The sequence below is a fragment of the Rana temporaria genome, chromosome 3 (genome assembly GCF_905171775.1).
Source record: "Rana temporaria chromosome 3, aRanTem1.1, whole genome shotgun sequence".
NCBI lineage: Eukaryota > Metazoa > Chordata > Amphibia > Anura > Ranidae > Rana > Rana temporaria.
In genome coordinates, this window is record NC_053491.1 from 414,421,319 (window position 1) to 414,444,944 (window position 23,626).

The 23,626-nt window shown below is 42.2% G+C and overlaps 1 protein-coding gene across 1 annotated transcript in view; it reads left to right on the forward strand.

The window, feature by feature from the left end:
- LOC120933089 (zinc metalloproteinase-disintegrin-like bothrojarin-1) overlaps positions 1 to 23,626 on the forward strand; it is a 185,350-nt gene that overhangs the window by 49,471 nt on the left and 112,253 nt on the right. Inside the window, 1 exon segment of the mRNA XM_040346088.1 lies at positions 4,823 to 5,015. Within this exon segment, the coding sequence (XP_040202022.1) occupies positions 4,823 to 5,015 (193 nt within the window).

Consider the following 23,626-nt stretch of genomic DNA (forward strand, 5'->3'; position numbering starts at 1 on the left):
CAGAAGACTAAAGGAGTCTCTATCGCGTTCCATAAGACCTTGCCTATTGAATTAATTGACAATTTGGTAGACCCTCAGGGAAGGTACGTTTTTGTTAAGTTTTTCCTGTGGGGAATTAAATTTACAGTGGCAAATATATACCTGCCGAATACTAACCAAAGCCAAATAGCAATGAGATATTTGGAAATATTGTCTGGCTTTATGGAGGGGAGACTTATTCTGGGGGGAGATTTTAATCTCCCAATGGACCCGCAAATTGATACCACCTCATTAAGAAAGGCGGTTTTAGTATCTAGGTTGAAGACATTGAAGCGTACTCTCTATGATTATCATTTGATAGATGTTTGGAGGATACTACATCCTAAATCAAGAGACTATACATACTTTTCAATGGTCCATCAATCTTATAGTCGAATTGACTATTTTTTTGTGGACCATATCTGCTTGGATTGGTCACCAATATGTGATATTGGTACAATGGTCTGGTTAGATCATGCACCCCTATTTTTGGAACTTATTATCCCCTCGGTTCCACCTAGAGAATGGACATGGCGCTTAAATGATGCATTACTAGAGAATACAGAGTGCTCTAATCATATAGCGGAAACTATCTCAAATTTTCTGTCAGACCATGCCACAGATTCCACGAAACTTCCCACTCAATGGGAAGCTATGAAAGCAGTTTTGAGAGGGACTTTTATTCAACTAGGCGCCCGAATGAAAAAGAAGCGGACAGCAGAGATTACAAAGGCGTTTCAAAAGCTTAGAACCTTAGAAACAGAACATAAGAGATTAAATACGACAGAAACTCTACTAGAGGTTGCTTCAGCTCGGACTTGTCTGCATAAACTATATGAGTCTTCTGCCCGCACATATTCAAGTAAGGTGGCGTTATACCAATATAAATTTAGCGATAAGTGTGGAAAGTCGTTGGCTAGTTCTTTAAATCCACACCAGACTCCTACTTTTATCTCAAAGCTCCAGGGTTCAAATGGTGAAATAATTTCCTCACCTTCTTTAATTAGGAAAACATTTAGTGACTTCTACCAGTCTTTATACAATATACCCCCAAACCAACTTCCAAGCCCATTTGATAATGAAGAGGATAAAGTAACATCCTATATAGTAGATACTCCGATAGCTACTTTGGCGGAAAATATAGTAGAAGAACTGGAAAACTTAATTTCTGAAGAAGAGTTTACCAAAGCTATTGTTAATACCCCGGGAGGTAAAAGTCCAGGCCCCGATGGCTTTACGCCAAAATTCTATAAACATTTTTCTTCTCTTATTACCCCCTTTCTAACCAGGGTATTTAATTCTATAGCGAACGGATCTACTTTTCCGAAACAAACGCTGGAAGCACATATTTCACTCATCCCGAAACCAGATAAAGATCTGTCGCTGTGCGCAAATTTCAGACCTATATCTCTAATAGGGGTAGATGTTAAAATATTCTCAAAAATTTTAGCAGGGAGGTAAAAGTCCAGGCCCCGATGGCTTTACGCCAAAATTCTATAAACATTTTTCTTCTCTTATTACCCCCTTTCTAACCAGGGTATTTAATTCTATAGCGAACGGATCTACTTTTCCGAAACAAACGCTGGAAGCACATATTTCACTCATCCCGAAACCAGATAAAGATCTGTCGCTGTGCGCAAATTTCAGACCTATATCTCTAATTGGGGTAGATGTTAAAATATTCTCAAAAATTTTAGCAGGCCGTCTACAACCATTATTGCCTCAACTAATCCATTTAGATCAGGTTGGTTTTGTCAGTGGTCGAGAGGCAAGAGACAATACGCTTTAAACTCTCCTGCTGACGGACTATGCCCGCGCTCAAGAGATTCCTCTATGTCTGTTAACAGTTGATGCCGAAAAGGCGTTTGACCGGGTCAGTTGGAAGTTTTTACGAGCCTCCCTTCTACAGATTGGCATGGGTCCCTGTATGATGGCAAGGATTATGTCTCTTTATCAATCGCCCTCGGCTAGAGTTAGGGTGAATGGATCGTTGTCCCCAGCTTTCCATATCTCTAATGGAACACGTCAGGGATGTCCTCATTCTCCATTATTGTATGTTATAATAATGGAACACCTTGCAAATGCACTGCGACAAAATGAAAACATAACAGGCATTCAGGTAGGTCCCCTACATGAAAAATTGGCCCTATTTGCAGATGATTTATTACTATTTGTAACAAACCCCCATACCTCTATCCCATCTATACTTTCAGAATTCCAGAGATTTAGTGAAGTTAGTAATTTTAAAGTTAATTGCAACAAATCAGAACTTCTTAATATATCTGTCCCGCAAGGAAAAATGAAGCGAATATCGAAGAACTTTCCTTTTAAGACGTGTACGGAGTCGATTCGATACTTAGGGATTAGTATTTCAGCGTCACCAGCACAACTATACTCTCTAAATTTTCTCCCGATGCTCAATAAAATCCAAACGACCCTGACATCATATACACTCAAACGTCTTTCGTGGTTTGGTAGAATTAATACCCTTAAGATGGATATACTCCCTCGTCTTCTATACCTGTTTCAAACAATTCCAATCCACCTTCCGGCAATGTTTTTCCGTAAAATTCACCGACTATTTTCTAAGTTTATCTGGAATTCAGTCCAGTCAAGAATTAGTTTCGGGACACTATCTCTACCAAAAAACAGAGGTGGAGTGGGGGTACCAGATGTTTTGATTTACCATAAAGCAAATATATTAGCACGTATTACGGACTGGTTTCACCACTCCACCTCGAAGCAATGGGTTCAATTGGAAGGACATATGAATCCTATAGATTTATGCGCCCTTCCATGGACCTCGCCTATTCTTCGAAAAGGCCTTTCAATACCGGTAGACCTTACTAGGCAAACACTGTATATATGGGACCGACTGATACCCATATATAAAATATCAAAACAATTGAGCCCTATGACCCCCTTTTTTGGAACGCCAGATTTTTTACCAGCCCTACACTCAATCACGTTTGGGCCCTGGTATAAACAAGAACATAGAAGAATTGCTCAAGTACTCCAGACAGATTCACTATCAGTGGTAGATTTTCCATCGACTAAGACCCCTCAGAACTCTGCGCAGTGGTTGCAGAGACATCAAGCCTTATGCTATATACGATCAATCCCATCGAAACTAGATTTCTATGCTGAACCAAGTGCATTTGAATCCTTGCTACTGCAAGAAGAATCACTATCACACTCAATTTCTATAATTTACTCTATCCTTTTGCTTTCAATCCACCCAGATCTCCCCCCGTTCACGCGGAAGTGGGAGAAAGAACTCCAAGAGAATATAACTTTAGCAGACTGGCAAAAAAGTTTTATTTTGACTCACAAAACCTCAATAGATACAAGATCACAAGAAAAGGCATATAAGTTGGTGAGTAGATGGTATAGGTGCCCTTCTATAATGCACCAAATCAATCAAAATATACCTGACACTTGTTGGCGTTGTCACGAGGCAAAAGGCAGCATGTTACATGTCTGGTGGGATTGCCCGCCGGTAAGAAGGTTCTGGAAACAAATTTTCGATTTATATGGAAAATTGGAGGATACAGTAATTTGCGCATCACCCAGAGTGGCTCTCCTAAACATGACCCCAGGGCCTTTAAAAAAGGCAAGAGAGGACGTGTTTGGATACTTCATTTCAGCAGCTAGAGTAGTTATTCCTCGATATTGGAAGACAGGAGTAGTGCCTTCCCTGGGGGAGTGGGTGAAGGAATTGGAATGTTCTAGAGACTTGGAAAGCCTATTGGCCTGGGAAACGGGAAGGGAAGAGCAGTTTTCTCATACTTGGTCTGCATGGTCTGACTTTCGAAAATCAGATGAATTCCCAACCTGGGTTAAAGGGAACCTTACAGACGAGTAGCCATGGTGGGGGGATTATTATTACTGTTTGATTTTATTTCCCCCCCCTTTTTTTTTTCTCTTTCTTTCTTTCTTTCTTTTTTTTCCTTTCCTTCTTCTCTTCTTTTTCTATGTGCCTATGTGTATTATATGTTACAGATAAGAAAATATGTATTATGTACATGTATGCTTAATTGCTACGATTATAGTAGTAATGTATGTTTATTTAGTTACTACTAAAAATTCAATAAAATTCAGATTGATCAAAAAAGAATGCTTCACTGCTTATGCAACCTGTTTATTCTGCTCTACTGAGTGCCTGGAATATACCCCATAATTTAAAGCCACACGTATGACTCCTTTGCCTTAATCCAATTATCATGAAATCAGTAGTGCCAACCTACCACAGCATTTTTTACTGACAAAAAAACATGGACAATTTACTGACTGAGCACATTTTTTACTGGCAACTTAAAAAAATGATACAACTCTTATTAAAAACTTAGACAACCCATATTCAAACCATATAAACACAATATGGAAACACTGACAATACGCATAACGAGTAATTTGCCTGATTCACACCTAAAAAGTCAACACAACATGACAAATGATCAATCCCTGATATTTACAGACAGTTGTAAAAAAAGAAATCACAGATTTTTACAAACTGTACATAAACTTACGGTTGGCAACTATGCATGAAATGTGTCAAGGCAGATGCCAATTGTCGGAGATCGGAGATGTGAAAGCTTGTGAAACCACCCATTGCTAATATAATTGTGCCAGGAGAGGTGTTAAAATGTCATTATATGTGAATGATCCCTTTATTTCACTGGGACCACGTTGCCTAAATTCCAGTTTAAACCTAATTTTCAGACCTTTAAAGTAGGTGATAATGCTGTTGAATAACACTGCAAGGTTCTTGTGCTAATGTGTGTGAATTTTGGTGATATTACAGTTTAAGAAAGCGGGAAGCATGTGCCAACATAGCTTTAATGAGTGTGACCTTCCAGACACATGTGATGGGAAATCCAATCGTTGCCTCGATTTGTTCAAAAAAGATGGCACCTCTTGTATGGATGGCCAAGGGTATTGTCTATATGGAAAGTGTCCTACATTGAAAAACCAGTGCATTAACCTGTGGGGTTCAGGTAACTAAGAGTGGCCATCATCTTCAATGTATGTGTGTCTTAAAAATATGCATACTGAACAGACATTTCACAAACATAAACTTGTATTGACAAGGACAGCTGTACTATAGGTATATATGTATGATTCAATTCCAAATGTACAAAGAGAATAGGTGGAACTACAAGGTGTAGTATGAGGGAGCAGGTTTAAAGTGAAAACCTGTTTAATAATGCGTGACTTTAAAATCAGTTGAAATTAATTAATGATCTGTCAATTGACAAATACAGGTCATTAATAATCAGTTGACGGGTACAAGTGTTTAGATAAAAGACAATACAATCATTTACAACAATGTTTTGCAAGCTTCAGTCAGCCGTGTACCATCCTCTTTGCCATAATAAAGTTCTGTTGGTGAAGATAGTGGAAGGAAGAGGAAAAATGAGAACCAAATACTCTGCAGTAGTAACCTTTCCACAGGAAACCAACAAGACAGGAAATTAATCAGAAGCTGCTTGTCAGAGAATCCCTATGCTCTACCATCCCGTAGCCATATCTCCCTTCTGTTCTTTTTTGTTTTCAAAAAGGTTTTATTTGGAAGACAGGTAATAAAACAGTACAATACAGTGCAGTGTGTTAGGGAACAGGAATATGGGATAAAACAAGAGGGAGACAATGATCGAGGAGAAATGGCAAAAGTTGCATACAAGGGGGGATGGCAAATACCTGTGTACAATAATATAAAGGTAGACAAAAAGGTAAAAGTGAAAAACAGATTATTTTGAGATATTATGCTCTGATTCAAACATATCGGAGAGGGAAGGCAGGTAGACCAAGTGTAATCATGTTGTATGGAGATGGGAAGATGTAAAAGCTACAAGGAAGGCATAGACCAGTAGAGCCATTTATTAGAGAAAATATGCATGCTGTCATATAAAGTGTGGTGGATTCTTTCAGAGAGTTTGATGGATTCCATTCTAGAAATGACCTGGGGCCATGGGAGGTTTTGTGATTTCCAGTTGCATGCAATCATCCATTGTACTGCACTGATAAGGGAATGAATCATTCTGTTACATGGGGGGGGGACGGGACATCTGGGACTGTGGCAAATAATAGGCATATATAATGGGTGAGGGAGATTTTTTTCTTGAGAGTGATCTCAAGTCTATCTATAACTGCAAGCCAAATGGGTTGTAACATTCTACAGTCCCAAAAGATGTGAAAGTAGTTACCTACCTCTGGACAACCTCTAAAGCAGTTCGGGGAGACATTAGGGTAGAAGGTGTGAATTCTAGCGGGGGTCATATACCACCTGGTAAAAATCTTTAGGGGAGTCTCCCTGAAGGCGGTTGCACGGTTACTTTTTCTAAGATTGTTAATCATAACCAACCACTGATCTGCCTGGAAGGAGCAGTTAAGCTCAAGTTCCCAGCGTTCCATTGGGCCAGATTTCTCTGGTTGGTGTAAGGAGTTCAGATAGTTATAAAAAGTGGATATCAGGCCTTTGTCTATGGGGCTAGATAGGCAAACATGTTCAAATAAGGTGCTGGGGGGAAATGCGTGTGGAGAAGTGTTTTGCGTAAAAGTCATGGATTTGTGTGTATTGAGGGAGGTCAGAGGGGGAAAGACCATGTTTGGCCTGTAGGGAAGAGAAGGGGAGAAAAGACAAGTTGGAGGTGAGTGATTTAAGGGTGGTGAGTCCCCTGGCAATCCACTTATTAAATGGGGACATATCAGGAGAGGAAGCTGAAAATCTGGGGTCACCAAGGTATGATGCAAGAGGCGGGGTGGGGGAAGAGAGGAGATGTTTATCCTTGACCTTTCTTCAGATCTGCAGCATCTGGGCAACTATTGTGTTTTTCTTAGAGATAATATGGTGGGGTATTACACTAGACCACAGGATCCCTTGGAGATTAAGTGGCCTTATGGAACTTGATGCAAAACGGAGCCATGGCATTTTAGCATCCGACGCGAACCATTGGACCAATTGTACAAGTTTAGCTGCTAAATAATAGTGCCATAAGTTTGGTAGGCCGAGGCCACCTCCAGTTTGAGATCTGTGCATGAGAGAGTAACTGCATTTAGGCTTTTTGTCGTTCCATATAAATTTGTTGATTTCTCTTTGCAGTGCTTCTAAGCGGGTTTTGGGGATATTAATTGGTAATGCCCTGAAAAAGTACAGCAGCTTGGGTAGAATGGTCATCTTGAAAGCGCAAATCCTACCTAAATAGGAGATATGATATGAGGACCATACCTTGATTAAAGCACTAATCTGGGAAAATAAGGGAAGGTAATTGGATTTATAGAGTTGATTGTGAGTGGCTGTAATGTGGACTCCGAGATATTTAAATGACGTGGGGGACCATATAAAGTTAAAGTTTTGTTTCATCAAGGTGATAAGGTCCGGAGGGCAATTAATGGGAAGAATGGAACATTTGTTGGTGTTAATAGATAGGCCAGAAAGTTCATGGAATTTGTGGAGTACAGAAAGGAGATTAGGGATAGAAGTGTGTGGGTTTGTTAAAAATACAAGGGCATCGTCTGCATATAGACTAAGTTTAAACTGATGGGGGTTTCTGTGGTAACCATGAATAGTTGGATTAGTCCTAATGGCATGAGCGAGTGGCTCTATGGCTAGGGCAAAAAGGAGGGGAGAAAGGGGGCAGCCATGTCTAGTGCCTCTGCTAAGGGGGAAGAAGTCTGAGTTACTGCCAGGGATTTTAATTCTGGTTTTGGGTAGGTGATAGAGGGCATTAAAGCCATGGATGAATTTTTCTGAAATGCCGAATTTAGGGAGAAGGTGGTTAAGGTAAGACCAGTTAACACAGTCGAATGCCTTGTGAATATCAAGACTGAGTAAGCATAATGGGTGGGAACGTAAGTTAGCGTCTTGTACTATGTTGGTGACTAATCTGATGTTGTCAACAATCTGTCTACCTGGGATAAAGCCTGTTTGATCCACATGAATGAGGGAGGTGATTACTGAGGATAGTCTGTTAGCGAGTAATCTGCCAAATAGTTTAAGACAATTATTAAGAACCGAGATTGGGTGATAGTTCTGAGGGAGGGAATGGTCTTTTTGGGGTTTGGGTATCAAGGATAGGTTCGCCAGTAACATATCCTCTGGAAAGTATCCTCCCTGAAGGACAAAGTTAAAGAGTTTCGTAAGACTAGGTACAAGCAGATGAGCATATTTTTTATAATATATAGCTGAAAAGCCATCTGGGCCGAGGGCTGTTGAAGTTTTAATAGATTTAATGAGATCTGCAATTTGAGATTTTCCTACCCTCGGGGACGGAAAATATGGATTTTATTAAAAACAGGAGGCGAATATTATGCTATCATCTTTCTTTTACTGTCATCCAGCAGCAAGAGAGTTAACAAAAAGAAAAAACGTCACACAGATAGGTATGCAAATGAACACAGGTGTACTGTCCAATCAGGTAACAGGAGTAGTTATAAAGGTGAGGTACAGGTGATACTCTTCCTCTTTCTTGATGATAAAACTAGATTGGAAATAACTTGAACTGGAACTAATTGGAGCAACTTGAATTGGAACTCATTCTTCAATATGTCATGAAGTCCACAGTAGAATAGGCGTGTTTAAGCTGAAAAAGAATACATTATGTAAGAGCAAAATAAATCTTGAAGGGTAGGGTATTAGGGTGGGATAATATTCGCCTCCTGTTTTTAATAAAATCCATATTTTCCGTCCCCGAGGGTAGGAAAATCTCAAATTTTATGGCAAACAGGAGGCTCATATTATGCTTGTTCAAAGCTGTATACACTAGATCATTAAATAAACGTACAACCTATAGTTAAAATACATTCATAGACACATGAGATTCAGGTCTAAAATAGAAATTCTTAAAGGTGGATTCTGAAGACCAGTTTGCGGTTCGCATTAAATCTGATAGAGAACCACCTGATTGAAATACCTTAGTAGCCATTGCACCTCTGGTGGAGTGGGCGCCAAATATGGAAATGTCAATGCCTGCCAAATCCATGGTTTGTCTCATCCATCTAGCTAAGGTGGGTGAGGAAACTGGATGGAAGGGTTTGCAGTAGGAAATTAGTAATTGAGATGAATCAGGGTCTCTAAAAGGTTGAGATTTGGTTTCATAGGTTTTTAGACATTGGACTACACAAAGGTTTGGATTGAAGAGAAAAGCCGGATAGAAGACCGAATGTAAGTTGGTCTTTGTGCGTCTGAAAATGGAAATTTTTTTTTTTTTTTCTTTACCACCTCAGCTTTTTACCAAATCCTAGAGACCGGCTCATGGTTTGATGCGTCTTACGTCTCGTTTTGTGGTTTGCATCATGTGTGGTATATTTACTATGCTCTTTTTTTTTTTTTTTTTTTTTTTTTTTTATTGAATATAGGCCAACACTATAATAATGGTGGAAATGGATTTTAACAATAGCTTGCCATTGGGCTCTATATTAATTAACGCCCCCCCGCCCCCCCTCTTGGCTCCCCGGAATCTCCTAACTTTTCCTTCGCAAACTAAAACAATCTTTAACGTTCATTGATCATGGATAGTATGTGACTCACTCTAGGGAAGGACCCTAGCCTGGGAAATGTTATAATTTCCATGTTGCCAACATATGGCTTGTTAGTAGCATACCCTAACTCTTTCTGCATAACTCCATGTTTTTTTATACTCCCGCCATTTTTCCCATTTTTCCCCCTGTCCGCCGCTCGTCTCCAGGTACCTATCCTTTAACTCTTCCAGCCTGTACGTTTCCTCCACTTCGTCTAACCAGTTCCAAACGTGTGGACTTTCCGTCTCCTGCCAATTTTTAGGTATAAGTTTCTTAGCGGCGTTTAGGAGATGAGGGATTAAAGACTGCTTATATTTTTTTTTCCCTCTTGGCTACAATGAAAGAGCACGACCCAGGGGTCTTTCTTTAAATCTTTGCCCGTAATAACTTTAATTTGACTCAAAATTATGTCCCAGTAAGTTTGTATTTTTGGGCATAACCACCAAAGGTGGGCCATCGTGCCTCTTTCAGAGCAGCCCCGCCAGCACTCTGCGGTCTGATCTGCTTTGTATTTATTTGCTTTGTCTGGTGTAATATACCACCCTGAGATACACTTATAATTTGTTTCAGCGGTTCGTACGTCAATTGCGGATGAATGGGTAAGATGCATAATCCTCTTATAACTGTTTGTCCCTCTTGTGGTTCCTAATTCTCTTTCCCATTTACCTATGAAGGGTGCTTCGCTCCGTGATCCTATCTTTACCAATAATCCATATAATTTAGTGATAGTGCCCTTTGTATTCTTAGATTTACAAATCTTCTCGAGTGGAGTTAGCTCCGCCTCCGTCCGTAATGGACGGGGGAGGTGCCTCACAAAGTGATGCAATTGGGAGTAATGCCACCTATCCAAGTTCCAAAAATCCGTTTTGGATCTCAAATCTTCATAGGTCATTATCTCTCCCTCTTTAATAATATCCCCTAAATATACCGTGTCTACCTTAATCCAATTCCCTCCAATTTTATTTTCCCCTGGTGCAAAATAAGGATTTTCCTTAAGGTTCATTAATGGGGAATTAAATTTACCCTCTATTTGTGTCAGGGTCTTATCCCACATTCTTAAAGTGTCCCGTGTTAAATCATGTGTTTTGTGGTCTAGTACTCTGTGTTGTGCAGGAATCCAAATAATGTTATTCAAATGTTTACTAGTTAGTGCTTTCTCAATTTGCACCCACCTTTTGTCCTTCCTATCCCGTGCCCATTCTACCGCACGTGCTAAAACCGCCGCCTTATGGTAACTTTTAATATCCGGAACTGCCAGACCGCCGAGTGGCTTACCCTGTTTTAGGATAGAGAGGGATATTCTATGCTTCTTATTTTTCCAAACATAGTTTAGTAACAAGGAATTAAGAATTCTCAAAAATTGCTGAGGGAGTGCTATGGGGAGTAATAAAAATTTATAAAGAATTTTTGGGACTACAACCATCTTTAGCATATTAATGCGTCCGATCCATGAAATGGGTTTATTAACCGTTCTTTTTAATTCGCTCTTGATCTCGTTTAGTAAGGGAATATAATTTATTTTATACATCTTCTGGATTGTATTGGCCAGTTTGACTCCTAGATACTTTAATTCTTTGGTCCAGGGGAACACACAGATCTCCTTGACCCGGCCCACCTCCTTTTTATTTAAATTAATGTTCAGAATTTCAGATTTAGTTTCGTTAATTTTAAAATTAGAAATGGCACCATATTGTTGCAACACTTTGGAGAGCTTTGGGATAGATTTGGCCGGATTGGTTAAATAAAACAAAATATCATCGGCAAACGCCGATAATTTATGTTCCTCCCCTTCTACTCTGACTCCATTAATGTCGGGGTCATTACGAATGGTAGACAACAAAGGCTCTAAAGAAAGAATAAAAAGGAGGGGGGACAGGGGGCATCCCTGCCTTGTCCCATTTTTCATCTCGAAGGGGTCCGATAATGTCCCATTGATTTTTATTTTTGCTGAAGGGTGATGGTAGAGTGTTTTAATCCAGCAGGACATCCTTTTTCCTATTCCCATGGCATTGAGAGTCTCCATCATGAGCCCCCAGTCTACCCTGTCAAAAGCTTTTTCAGCATCAACTGACAGGAATAGACCTGGGGGCCCGTTCTGCCTTATGGTCTGAAGCAGGAGGATAGCCCTGAGACTGTTGTCTTTGCCCTCTCTGTTGGGCACAAATCCTACCTGGTCGGGGTGAATCAAGACATGCATAGCCCCTTTTAATCGCCCCGCCAAAATCTTGGCAAAGAGCTTAGTGTCTGTATTTAACAGAGAGATAGGTCTGTACGCCGAACAGAGAGAGCTATCTTTCCCTTCCTTTAAAATTATTGCAACCGTGGCCGCAGTAGCATCCCTGCTGATTTCAAATTCAGACCCTAGCCCGTTGAAATATTTGCACATCTTTGGGATCAAAATGTTGCTGAATCTCTTATAGTACTGGGAGGGAAACCCATCTGGCCCAGGGCTTTTACCCCCCGTGGTGGAATTTAGAGCTTCTTTTATTTCTTCTTCAGTTATGGGGCGGTCCATGTTTAAACTTTCCATCTCCTCTAGACTAGGAAGTCCTGCCCTGTCTAGGAATTCTCGGATCTTCCCCTCCCTTTCCCCTGCCTGCCACCCTGGATTTTTTAGTGTATAAAGTTCCTCGTAATAATTTTTAAAAGTATCCGCTATTTCTCTATTTGCGTAAACCATGTTCCCGTCTTTCCTTTTTATTTTATCGATATAGTTTCTAGCTTTCTTTTTTTGAGCCATTTTAGCTAGTTGCTTGCTTGGTTTGTTACCCCATACGTATCTCTCTTTCGAGATACAGTTAAGTTTATTTCTTGCTTCCTGTTCCATGGTCTCCTTGAGGGCATCTCTCTTTATTGTTAGGTTAAGGTATGTTTCTTTTGATCCCTGCGCTTTATGTTTGCGTTCTAAGGTCTCTATCTCTTTAGTCAGGGTGTTTGCTTTACTTTTCAACTCTTTTTTTTTTTTTACGCCCTCCGCAATTAGAATACCTCTGATGTAGGCTTTGTGTGTCTCCCAAAGGGTTGCACTGGTTATCCCTTCTGTATCGTTAATGAGGAAGAATTGTTTTAATTCCTCCTCCACCCTGCTTGCCCCTCCTTCATCGCGTATCAGGCTATCATCCAGGCGCCACACCGGCCTCTGTCTCTTTTGTATGGACAGTTTAATTTTCATAGAGATTGGAGCGTGATCTGACACCGTCATAATTCCTATGTCCGTTTCCATTATAGAGTCCAGAAGCCTGTGGTCCGCCAAGATGTAGTCGATTCTGGAGTACGTTCCGTGGGGGGGGGAGTAAAACGTGTAGTCATGTTCCTTAGGATGGAGAATCCGCCAGGCATCGACTAATTGGTGGTCATGAATCTTTTGTTTAATTCTTTGTAGAAGCCCATTTTTTGTCACCCTCCCTCGGAACGTACTATCCTCTTTCGGGTCCAGGACGAAATTAAAGTCCCCCATCAGGATCGTATAGCCCTCGGCGAAGTCTTTTAACTTTCCCAGAATTTTCCCTAAATATTGGGCTTGATGAACATTTGGGGCGTAGATATTTGCTAAGGTATAGACAATGTTGTCAATCCTTACCCTAAGGAATATAAATCTCCCTTCTGGGTCTGTCTTCCTTGCCTCTAGGGTAAATCCAAACCCCCTTGAGAACCCAATTGCCACGCCCCTCGCGCGTTTCGAAATAGAATCCCCGTAAAACCAAGTGGGATATGCAGGTGAAAAAAGCTTAATATTCGCCTCTATGGTTAAGTGAGATTCCTGAATAAACACGACATCCGCTTTAAGTTGTTCGATCTCTGCGAGGACCTTGAGTCTTTTAACGGCTGAATTCAAACCCTTAACATTGTACGATAGAAATTTTACTTCAGTCATTTTTCTATGGCTGGATCATTTCTTAATGAACTGTCCAAGAGATTCCATGGGAGCCAAGTTCCCTTTTCCCTTCCCCATCCCCCACCCTCCTCTCCCTCCCCCCCTACCCAGGTCAATACCTCGCCTCTGAACCGTAGGGAACCTTGGTACCCCCTACCCATCGGCTCTTATGGCTGAGGTGGAGCTCCTCTACGCCCCTCCCACCCTCTTTTCTCCCGAATTTCCGGGGACTTGATCTTTAGTGGGTGGGGTAACAGATCTGCCCTCCCCCCTCCTCCCTCCGCTCATCCCCCCCCTCCCCCACCCCTTACCCCCAATACCGGATAGTATCCCCCGAGACCTATCCCCCAGGACCACCCTGGGGGTCAAACATCTTTCGACTAGCTATTCCTCCCAACCGGGCAAATCCACCACAGGCATATCGAATTTGCGGCAAAATCCCACCAGGTCCTCTGGAAATATTAATTTTGCTGACACCCCTTCCTTATGGCCTATCAAGCAGGCCGGGAATCCCCACTGGTAATTAATATTAAGTGAGCGCATCTGTTCCAATAAGGGTTTTTGGTGTCTTCTTCTGGCCAGGGTTTCCCAGGCCAGGTCCGAGAAGATCTGAATCTCAGTCCCAGCATAGGATAGCGGCGGTTTATTTCTCAATTTTCGCCAAATCTCCTCTTTATGTTCAAAATGTCTGAACCTAGCAATAATATCCCTATGCCAATTGCCTCCTCCCTCTCTGATCTTTCCCACCCTATGTACCCGTTCTATTTTGAGGGGACCCTCCGAGGCTTTATCAAGGAGGGGGAGGAGCAGGTCATTGAGAATTTTTCTCAGGTCTTCGCCCTTCTCCTCCCTAATAGAGCGTATTCTTAAGTTCTGCCTTCTGTTACGGTTCTCTTGATCTTCTATTCGATATTGCAACCACCTCTGGTTTTGTTTCAGCGACAGATGTTGGTTTTTTATTTCAATAAGGTCAAAGTCCTGCTTTTCAATCTTTTTCTCGACTTCCTCTACTCGTTCTAACACGTGATGCAAATCCGTTCTTAATGTGCCGATTTCCTCTCTTATTACATTCTCCAACCTCTTTAACATGGCCTCCATTTCTCCCATGGTGGGAACGTGGGACTCACGGCTAATGTCGTGCATTTGACTGGCTGCGGTTTCGGATTCAATTGAAATGTCAGCAATTGGGGTGGCCACCTCCCCCGCCCCCTTTTTCGTTGTCCCCGTTTTTTCCACTCTTTTTATCTGACCTGGGCTCTTGGTACTCCCGTCCGGGGTCATATAATGTCTGATCGTGCTTGTAGAGGAAGTCTCTTTAGGGATTTTCGGGGCCGCCCCCCTAGTTGACCTATTCATATTATATTTTTTGGTCTGTCTGATGCGTTTCCCCAGTTTGAAAAGAAAAAAAAAACAAAAAAAAACAAGGAAACGAAAAAAGGATGTTTTGCGCCGGGTATTTCCGAACCACTTTAAGAGTTGTAAATATCTATAAATTACCCCATAAGTTAGGGTGAGCTCATGGGAGAAGGGTTGCATACGCTTTACCACAAAGGTAAAACCACCCCCGTTTAACCCAGCCTTATTGGGGGGGTGTCTACAATGGGGGTCCAACAATCTTCCAGTCACAGCAGGTAGAGTAGGGGGCCTATATCCCCACCCCCCCCTTATATCTACCCCTTATATGCCGCTTATTTCCCTTTTTCTTTCCTCTTTTTTCCTCTCTTATACGCCCCTTCCCTTCCACCTCTGTGATAGCCAGCAACCTCAAAACCAATTGGGCTGTTGTGCCCTGTTGTTTACCTCTGCTCCTGGGTTTCTAAATGCCCCGAAGGCTTTCTAACACGTCCATCCAACACTCCGGGCCAGGCCCGGTAGGGGGGTAAAAATTCTCTGACGTTGTATCTAATATACCGGTCAAGGCCCCCAGCAATTCCACTAACTCTGCAGAGGTAAGTAAAATGACTCATAGGTGACAGGTACTTGCCAGCTGTACTTTAGTGGTGATTCCTGCAGTGCGTGTGGTGTAAAAACCTATAGACCATACATGCTTATACTTCTTGAGTGAGGCAAGTTTTCTTTGCCTTAATCTGTTGTTTTGTATAAACAGCCAAACTTAGTCAATATAGTGATGCATCTTTAGTGTATTTAGTGTATGCCTCTGATATTTGCCAGCTGTTTCCAATACAGAGCCCCTCTCCTTAATCCACTTATATATTCCCTTTTTTTCCCTTTTTTCTTTTCTTTCCTTTTCCTTTCCTCTCTTCTACTTCCGAGGTCGGTAGCGTGACTCCAGGGAATCTGATATTTTTCCACTAAGTGTCCATATTAAAGTCCGTATCGAACAGAGCTGTGATTGTAAACCATCAGACCAACAGTGTTTAGACTTTTAGTGGATATTTTGAGGAGATATGTTAAGGAGAGATAAGGAAAAGCCACGTTTTTGCAAGGCACCTTTATAACATTTAAAGTACGAAAAAAGATGAATGGATAAACTCCACTTTCTCACCCTGCCTCAGCTGCTTGGACTAGGATTCCAAATCCACATACTGCATTCATAGGATCTTTTACCAATAAATAAGGGTTAATGTTACCTCATTCGTTGATCTTCTTGCCAAAGAGCATTTGATTTTCCCCCTTCCTTTTTTTTTCACCTGGTACAGAAACTTCCCAGGATTGATCCACGCAAGGAGGGAGGGGCGGGCGGACAAGCAGCGTGCCCCGGAGGGAAGCCTCCCAGCTATTCCCTCATGTTTCGCTTCACCTGCTGCCGGGGGGGGGGACGTGGGGGGGCCGGAGGATGAAAGATTCCCGAAGAGCGGAGGGAGCTGGTGCGGTCTACGGGGTGGACGGACTAACCGCTCGGTGTCCACCTTCCCTGCGACGCATCCACCGTCGCTGGCACACCTCCGGGTCTAGGTCCCTCCATCCCTCGCAGCCTTTCCTGGGTCAGATCCGTGGCGCTGGCAGCTCCTCCCTCCGACGTGCGTGCTTCACGTGCACCACGTCATCCCGCCTCAGTTTACACTACAGACGGTTCTTTTAACAGAACACTGTCGAAAATGGAAAATTTAACACCCTGGGGAGAGAATTGTCTACGGGATATATCTAGGGCTTTTACATCCGCTACTCTTTTAAGGGAGATGAGACAAAGTAGTACTGTTAGTTTGAAAGATAGATGTTTTAAAGACAGATTCTCATTATCGCCCCAGGAGTTAAGAAAATTTAAGAGGATGGATACATCCCAAGTAGAAAGATATTTGGGTTTAGGAGGTCTTTTGAATTTCATGCCTTTCATTAATTTGCAGACCAATGGGTGTTTCCCTATTGGTATAGAATCTATGGGTGAGTGACTTGAGGAAATGGCTGAACGGTATACGTTAATAGTTCTGTAGGCCTTGCCGGAAGAAAAAGCGTCAGATAGGAAATTTAATATGTGAGGGAGAGGTGCATGTAAGGGATCCAGATCCCTTTGCATGCACCAATTAGACCAAAATTTCCAGGCTGATCTGTAAGCTGTTTTGGTTCCTGGAGCCCAGGCCTCTGATAAGATGTCTCTAGATGTCTGCGAAAGTTCTGAGATAATTCCCGATTGCCTGATATCTTCCAGGCTACTAGGGAAAGAACTCCTGAGATTATTAGAGGATGAGGATTCTGAAATGGGTCTAGTAGAATAGAAGGGAATACTGGGAGTAATCGTGGGTAGTCTATGCTCATCTCCAGAGCCTGAGGGAAACCATGTTTGGGATGGCCAGTAAGGGGTTATCAGAACTATGTTCGATTCCAGGTAACGTGTCAGAAGGAGAACCCTTGATATTAGAGCAAAGGGAGGGAAAGCGCAAGATGTTCCTTTCGGCCAAATTTGTAGAAGGGCATCTGTCCCCAATGCTTCTGGGTCTGGACGCCAACTGAAATATGTTGGAATCTGTCTGTTCAGGCGTGATGCAAACAGATCTATCTGGAAAGGACCCCACAGGGAATTTAGATGTTGAAAAATTGTCTGGTTCAACATCCAATCGCTGCAATCTGTTAGATAACGGGAATTTCAGTCTGCAATGGAATTGGATAGGCCTGGGATGTATTCCGCCTTCAATATAATGTTCTTGTCCAGGCAAAAATGCCAAAAATCCTTTGCAATGTTCGCCAAAGGTTTGGATTTTGTACCTCCTAAGCGATTGATGTATTGTACTGCGGATATGTTGTCCATGCGCAGTAGAATACAACAATCGGATCTGTCTCTCGCAAAACTCTTGAGAGCAAATGCTCCCGCTAAGAGTTCGAGACAATTGATATGTAACAGAGCTTCGTCTGGAGACCATTTCCCTCCTGTTGTAAGAGGGCCGCAGCGAGCACCCCAATCTGAGTCTTGCGTCTGATTCTATTATTAAATCCGGATGTGGATGGAAGATAGTCTTCCCATTCCACATCTGGATGTGAGTCAGCCACCAAAGAAATTCTTCTTTGGTGTCTGGAGTTAGTGTTATCTCGTCGGAGTATGCCAAGCCGTCTCTTAGATGTTGGGCTTTTAGTCTCTGCAGTGCTCTGTAGTGTAGAGGTGCCGGAAATATCGCTTGAATGGAAGCTGATAATAGACCGACAATCCTTGCAATTGTCCGAAGAGATATTTGACTTTTGTTCAGGACTGAGCGAATCTCTCTTCTGATCATCTTCCATTTCCTGTTTGGAAGACTCAGAAGGGATAGTTGGGTATTGACCAGAAAACCCAGAAATTCTACCTCCTTTGAAGGGGTTAGGATGGATTTCTTGTAATTGATTATGAATCCCAGCATGTTCAGAAGGGATATCGTCCATTGAATGTGTAAATGAATAGTCTGAAGTGATTGTGCCATGATCAAAATGTCGTCTAAATATATTATTAGACGAACACCCCTGCTCCTTAGAGCTGCTACTACTGGTTTCAGTAGTTTCGTAAAGCACCAGGGGGCAGATGACAGACCGAATGGAAGACTGGTGAATTGCCATTTCTTGTTTTGCCACAGGAATTGAAGAAATGGTTGGGAATTCTCGTGCATGTGCACTGAAAGATAGGCATCTTTCAGATCTATTTTTGCCAAGCAGTCCCCTTGTAATAAAAGGTCTTTTAACAGGTGAATACCTTCCATTTTGAAATGGCGGTAATGAATAAAATTGTTTAGGTATTTCAGATTTATTACTGGTCTGAAACCTCCATCCTTCTTTTTGACCAGGAAGAGGTTGCTCACAAAACCAGAAGTTTGTAAGGGAACTTGAACTATGGCCCCTTTGGAGTAAAGCTCTTTTATCTCCAGTGAGATGAGCTTTTTGTCCTCTTCTGAGAACCTTATTGGAATAGGATCCTGACTTTGAGTCGGTAAAGAGGTGAAATCTATCTGGTAACCTAACCGCGATGGCCTCTCGCTCTCCAAGGTCTACCTCTTTGTGGGAAGAATGGGGATTGTTGATAGGTGTTAACTGGTTGGGCAAAGTGATCTGATCTGGGAGGGCCTCTGGGGAAATGACCTTCGGTAGAAGATCTGCTGGGAAATCGGCCCCTGCGTCTCCCAGCTTTGGGAAAAACTTTTGGTTGGAAAACCTTTTTGAGTGATGATTGGGCCTTGTCTAAAGAAGTAAAGAGAGCTACATAGTTGCTCTTTAAAAGAGTCACCAAAAAGTAGACCCTCGGTGATGGAAGATGGTTGAGATGAAGCGAGATGCATAAGCTGTGGATCCAGCTTCATTAGAATCGATCTTCTCCTTTCGCTAGAGATGGCCGCATTGGTGTTGCCAAATAGTACAATGGCTCGCTGAGCCCAACCTTTCAGGACATTTAAATCTATTGGGGTGTTAGATGAAACTGCTTCTTCTGTTAAATCTAGAATCATAGCTAAGGGGCCTAACATGTCTAATAATTTATCTTGACAGAAACGATATGATCTGTCCACTCCATTTTTTGGGTGTTTTCCTGATTTCAGAAGGAATTTAACTAGTGCGGGGTCTAATTCGTGTGTATTGGCTAATTTCTTTGGGCGGGACGGTCTCGGGCACTCTGCTCTTAACTTACTAGCCTTGTTCTTATCTAATGGTTTCTGGATCCAGAGGCTTAAAAAATTTCGTAACTAGGGAATGGGTAACCCATTCCCCTGAACGGGGATGTTTAATTTGACCTGGGTCGAAATACGGATCACCAGTGCCGTCTATAATAGCATCCTTGGATTCCTCCTTTTCAAGGGGTATTCCTTCTTCCGCATCAGAGACATTCTCGTATTCAGAGTCTCTTCCTTCTTCTGATAAAGATTCCTCATCAGAAGAAGAATTGCTGGAAGAGGTACGGTATGAGTCTGGTTTTTGCCTCTTTGAGGCCATTTTTACCCGTTGTAAGTTCAACTCCTCCCGGGCAGAGGGTATAACGCGTGACCTCTTGTCACTGACAGTAGCCTTTCCTTTACTAGGAGGTTTAGAAGATTCACCCTAGTTCTCCATCAGGACCATTCTTTTAGAATGGTAGGGACCAGTATGAGATATATGATGTCGTTTTTGAGACACTTTACCCGCTTTTTTCAATCCCTGAATCATGTGGGATGTAGAGTCCTCCGCTGACCAATAAATGTCAGATGGGGTAATAGGTAAAGGTTGAGGGGTCACCTGAGGTTTACTTTGAGACAGGGCCATGGCTACCGATTGTGCAATGGAATCATGCATGGAAGATATGGCCGTCTGCATAGCAGATTGGATGGATTTATCTACTATGGATTGGATTTTCTGGTTTTCCTCAGGGATATCTGAGGGGGTAACAGTAGTGGAATCTTTATTAGACATAGTGATTGACTGAAGACAAATTATCCTGAAAGAGAAAATATAATAGAACAACTAATTAATATATGCAGCAGAACTATATATATTTTTTGTATCAGCAGATAACATATATGTCAGCAAGAGGGCACATAAATTATGAGCGTATACCCAAACATATATATATAATCATTATTAATATTCTGACTGCAGTTCAAAGTGTGTAAGTATATATGTATATATAAATATACATATATCTATATCTACATATATATAAAAGTATATATACATATATCTATATGCATATATCAATATGAACAAACATATGTTTATTTAAATTTGTGTAAATGTGTTACTATGTGTTACCATGTGTGTGTGTGTGTGTGCCAAACATACACCCCTGAACCTAAACAGGGTTCAGGGCTGGTATGTGGCAGGCACACACCCACACAGGAGAACGGACTTCTTGCCTGTGTCTCTGACAGAAAATTTTCTGTCAGGGAACGGCGGTATAGCAGCGCTGCAGCGCAGTGAGGGGACACACTGCGTGTCTGGCTGCGAATTCGCGCGGGACCGCGCCACAGCTGAGCACCAGCTGTGAGGAAAGTGTGCTGTAAGTGGGGGTAATGGAATGGTGAGGAGACCACCTGGGGAGATAGTGAATAGAAGGGGGAGGGTAATGCTGGGACTGCTGTTAATGATAAAAAGTACAGCCCTGCAAACTGTTATAAGCGCAGGGTTGCAGGGAAACTCTGCAGAATATGAATAAAATATATATATATATATATATATATATATATATATATATATATATATATGTGATGAGTTATATACTGTATATATATGTAATATATGTAGAAGCACCTGAGGAAAAATTTCAATGTACTTATCTTGGCTGGAGCAGCAAGAAAGAGGAAGAGTATCACCTGTACCTCACCTTTATAACTACTCCTGTTACCTGATTGGACAGTACACCTGTGTTCATTTGCATACCTATCTGTGTAACGTTTTTTCTTTTTGTTAACTCTCTTGCTGCTGGATGACAGTAAAAGAAAGATGATAGCATAATATGAGCCTCCTGTTTGCCATAAAACCTCAGTTTCTGAGCAGGGTTCGTTTAGTGAGGAGGCCTGTGCCTCGTTTAATTTAGGAAGCTGTAAAGAGTTCAGCCAGTCTAGGGATGAGGCTTTTGGGTGAGTTTGGGGGCCAGAGAGGAGGTTTTTGTAAAATGTGGTGAAGGCCTGGAGAACGTCTTGTGGGTGTGTGACCCTGTTCCCCTTTGGGTCTCTTAACTTGTAAACATGGGGGGGGGTTGGCGTCATGATTTAGTTTGCGGGCAAACATTGCAGAGGCAGAGTTGCCTTGAAGTAAAAAATTTGCCTTAGAGAATCTAAGTGATTTTTCCGTGTCCTCGGAAAGAAGAGTGTTAAGGGCTTGGTGTTTTGATTGAATAAGGTCCGTCAATGTCTGAGATGGGGAGGAGTTAATCTTATTATATAGGTCATTTAGTTCCCTGGTGAGACATTTTATGTCCGCAAGCTTGGCTTTATGTTTTGCCGCCGCTATATTGATTATGTGTCCTCTCAGGACCGCTTTGTGGGCGGCCCAAATAGACGAGGGGAGAACTTCACCAGGGATGTTCTCTTGGAAATAGTTCTCAATGTGGGATCTAATTTGTTGGTAGGTAGATGGGTCAGATAGAAGAGAGTCATTGAGGCGCCATTTAAACGTGGTTGGGGCAAGTCCAATGTGGGAGGTCTCGAAGGCTGCTATGTTGTGATCGGACCAAGGGCAGGGGTGAATGGTTGCTTTAGAAGAGTTGGCCAAAAGTATGGGGGTACAGAAGACATAGTCTAGCCTGGCGAAGCAGTCATGGGGAAAGGAGTAGTGTGTGTAGGCCCTAATTCCAATGTTATGGGCTCTCCAGGTGTCGATCAACTGGGATTTGTTTAGGATTCGGTTGATAGTTTTAGTGAAGGCTTTTGAAGAAGGGGATGTTCTGTTCCTATCTAGGGTGGGGTGGACTGCTAGGTTGAAGTCTCCACCAATAATCATGTGCGGGGAGTAGTAAAGTTCTAGTGTGTCAAAAAATTTGGTGAAGAAAGAGGTTTGGGCTTCATTGGGGGTGTATAGGGAAGCAATAGTCACTTTACGGCAGTTAATACTGCCCTTCAAAATAATAAATCTGCTCTCCACATCTTTATAGACAGATTGTATTTCAAATATTACAGTATTTCTTATAAAAATTGCTACTCCACGTGATTTATTAGAAAATGTGGTGTAATGTAGTTGGTTGAAAGTTTTGTCGAAATATTGGGGGTGGTTAGTCGTTGCGAAGTGGGTTTCTTGCATTAGAATAATGTCAGCTCCCAATCTTTTGTAATGTCTAAAGGCTTTTTTTTGCGCTTATTAGGGGAATGAAAACCCTGGACGTTATGTGAAAAAATCTTAAGACCCATTAGATTGGAGGGGGGGGGGGCTGTGAGAGAGTGGTAATATCAGCAATGACCTGGGGAGAGGGATCCTGAACACAATATAGGATATACATATACATTTTTCCCAAGCAGCAAAAAGTCAGAATACACAAAGGAGTTTTGGTGAGATGGCAGTACACAGAAGAATAAAACATTGTATGCATTTTTTTACTCAATAGAAGAGACAATGCACTGAAAAAGAAAAAAAAGAAAAAAAGTCTTCCTAAAAAAAAAGGTTAAACTTGAAGTGCCATAAGGGCAGTAAAGCTGGCGGCTAAAAAGCGCCAGAAAAGGGGGCCAAGGGACAGGAGGACCCTTGGTACAATCAAAAAAAGACAGTGGACAAATAAGTCCAAATTCCACCAGCAGGGCCAGCGGACAAGCCCAGAAGTCAGGCCAGCCCGCAGACCACACAGGCGGAACGGGGGACAATCCAATGACGGCGAACGAGACAGGCGTTTAGGGTGAGAAAAAGTAGTCTGGCAACAACGAGTAAGTGCATGTATCAACAGTACTTATATAAAAACATAACAAGCATCACAATATATAAGCGTGGAACAAAGGAAACATCATGTTCTGAGGTAATGTCTGATCGGGCTATACCGAGGAGAAAAGGGGAAAAAGAAAGAGGGAAAACCCGACCAATCTTATAGCCCAGGGGGCAGTTAGCACAAAAAGGGGAACTGGGGGAGGGGCCAAGGGAGGAGGGGCAAGAGAAAGTGCATTGTTGGGGTCTTCATGGAGAAGGCGACCCAAGGTGAAATGGAAAAAAAAATCCTACTAGGGGTAGCTGGTATAATAGTGAGGGAGGGGTTGCATGAAGATAGGGATGAAGTGACCCCAGACGGTGGAGGGAGCAAACCTGTGGTGTGGAGTAACCTGCATGCTGGTCCAGTGTGAGCTAGAGCGACACTGGGGGATCTCTCAGCTGAAGTGCAGAAAGAGTCCTTCCTCCCTAGGCAGTCTCTGTATCTTT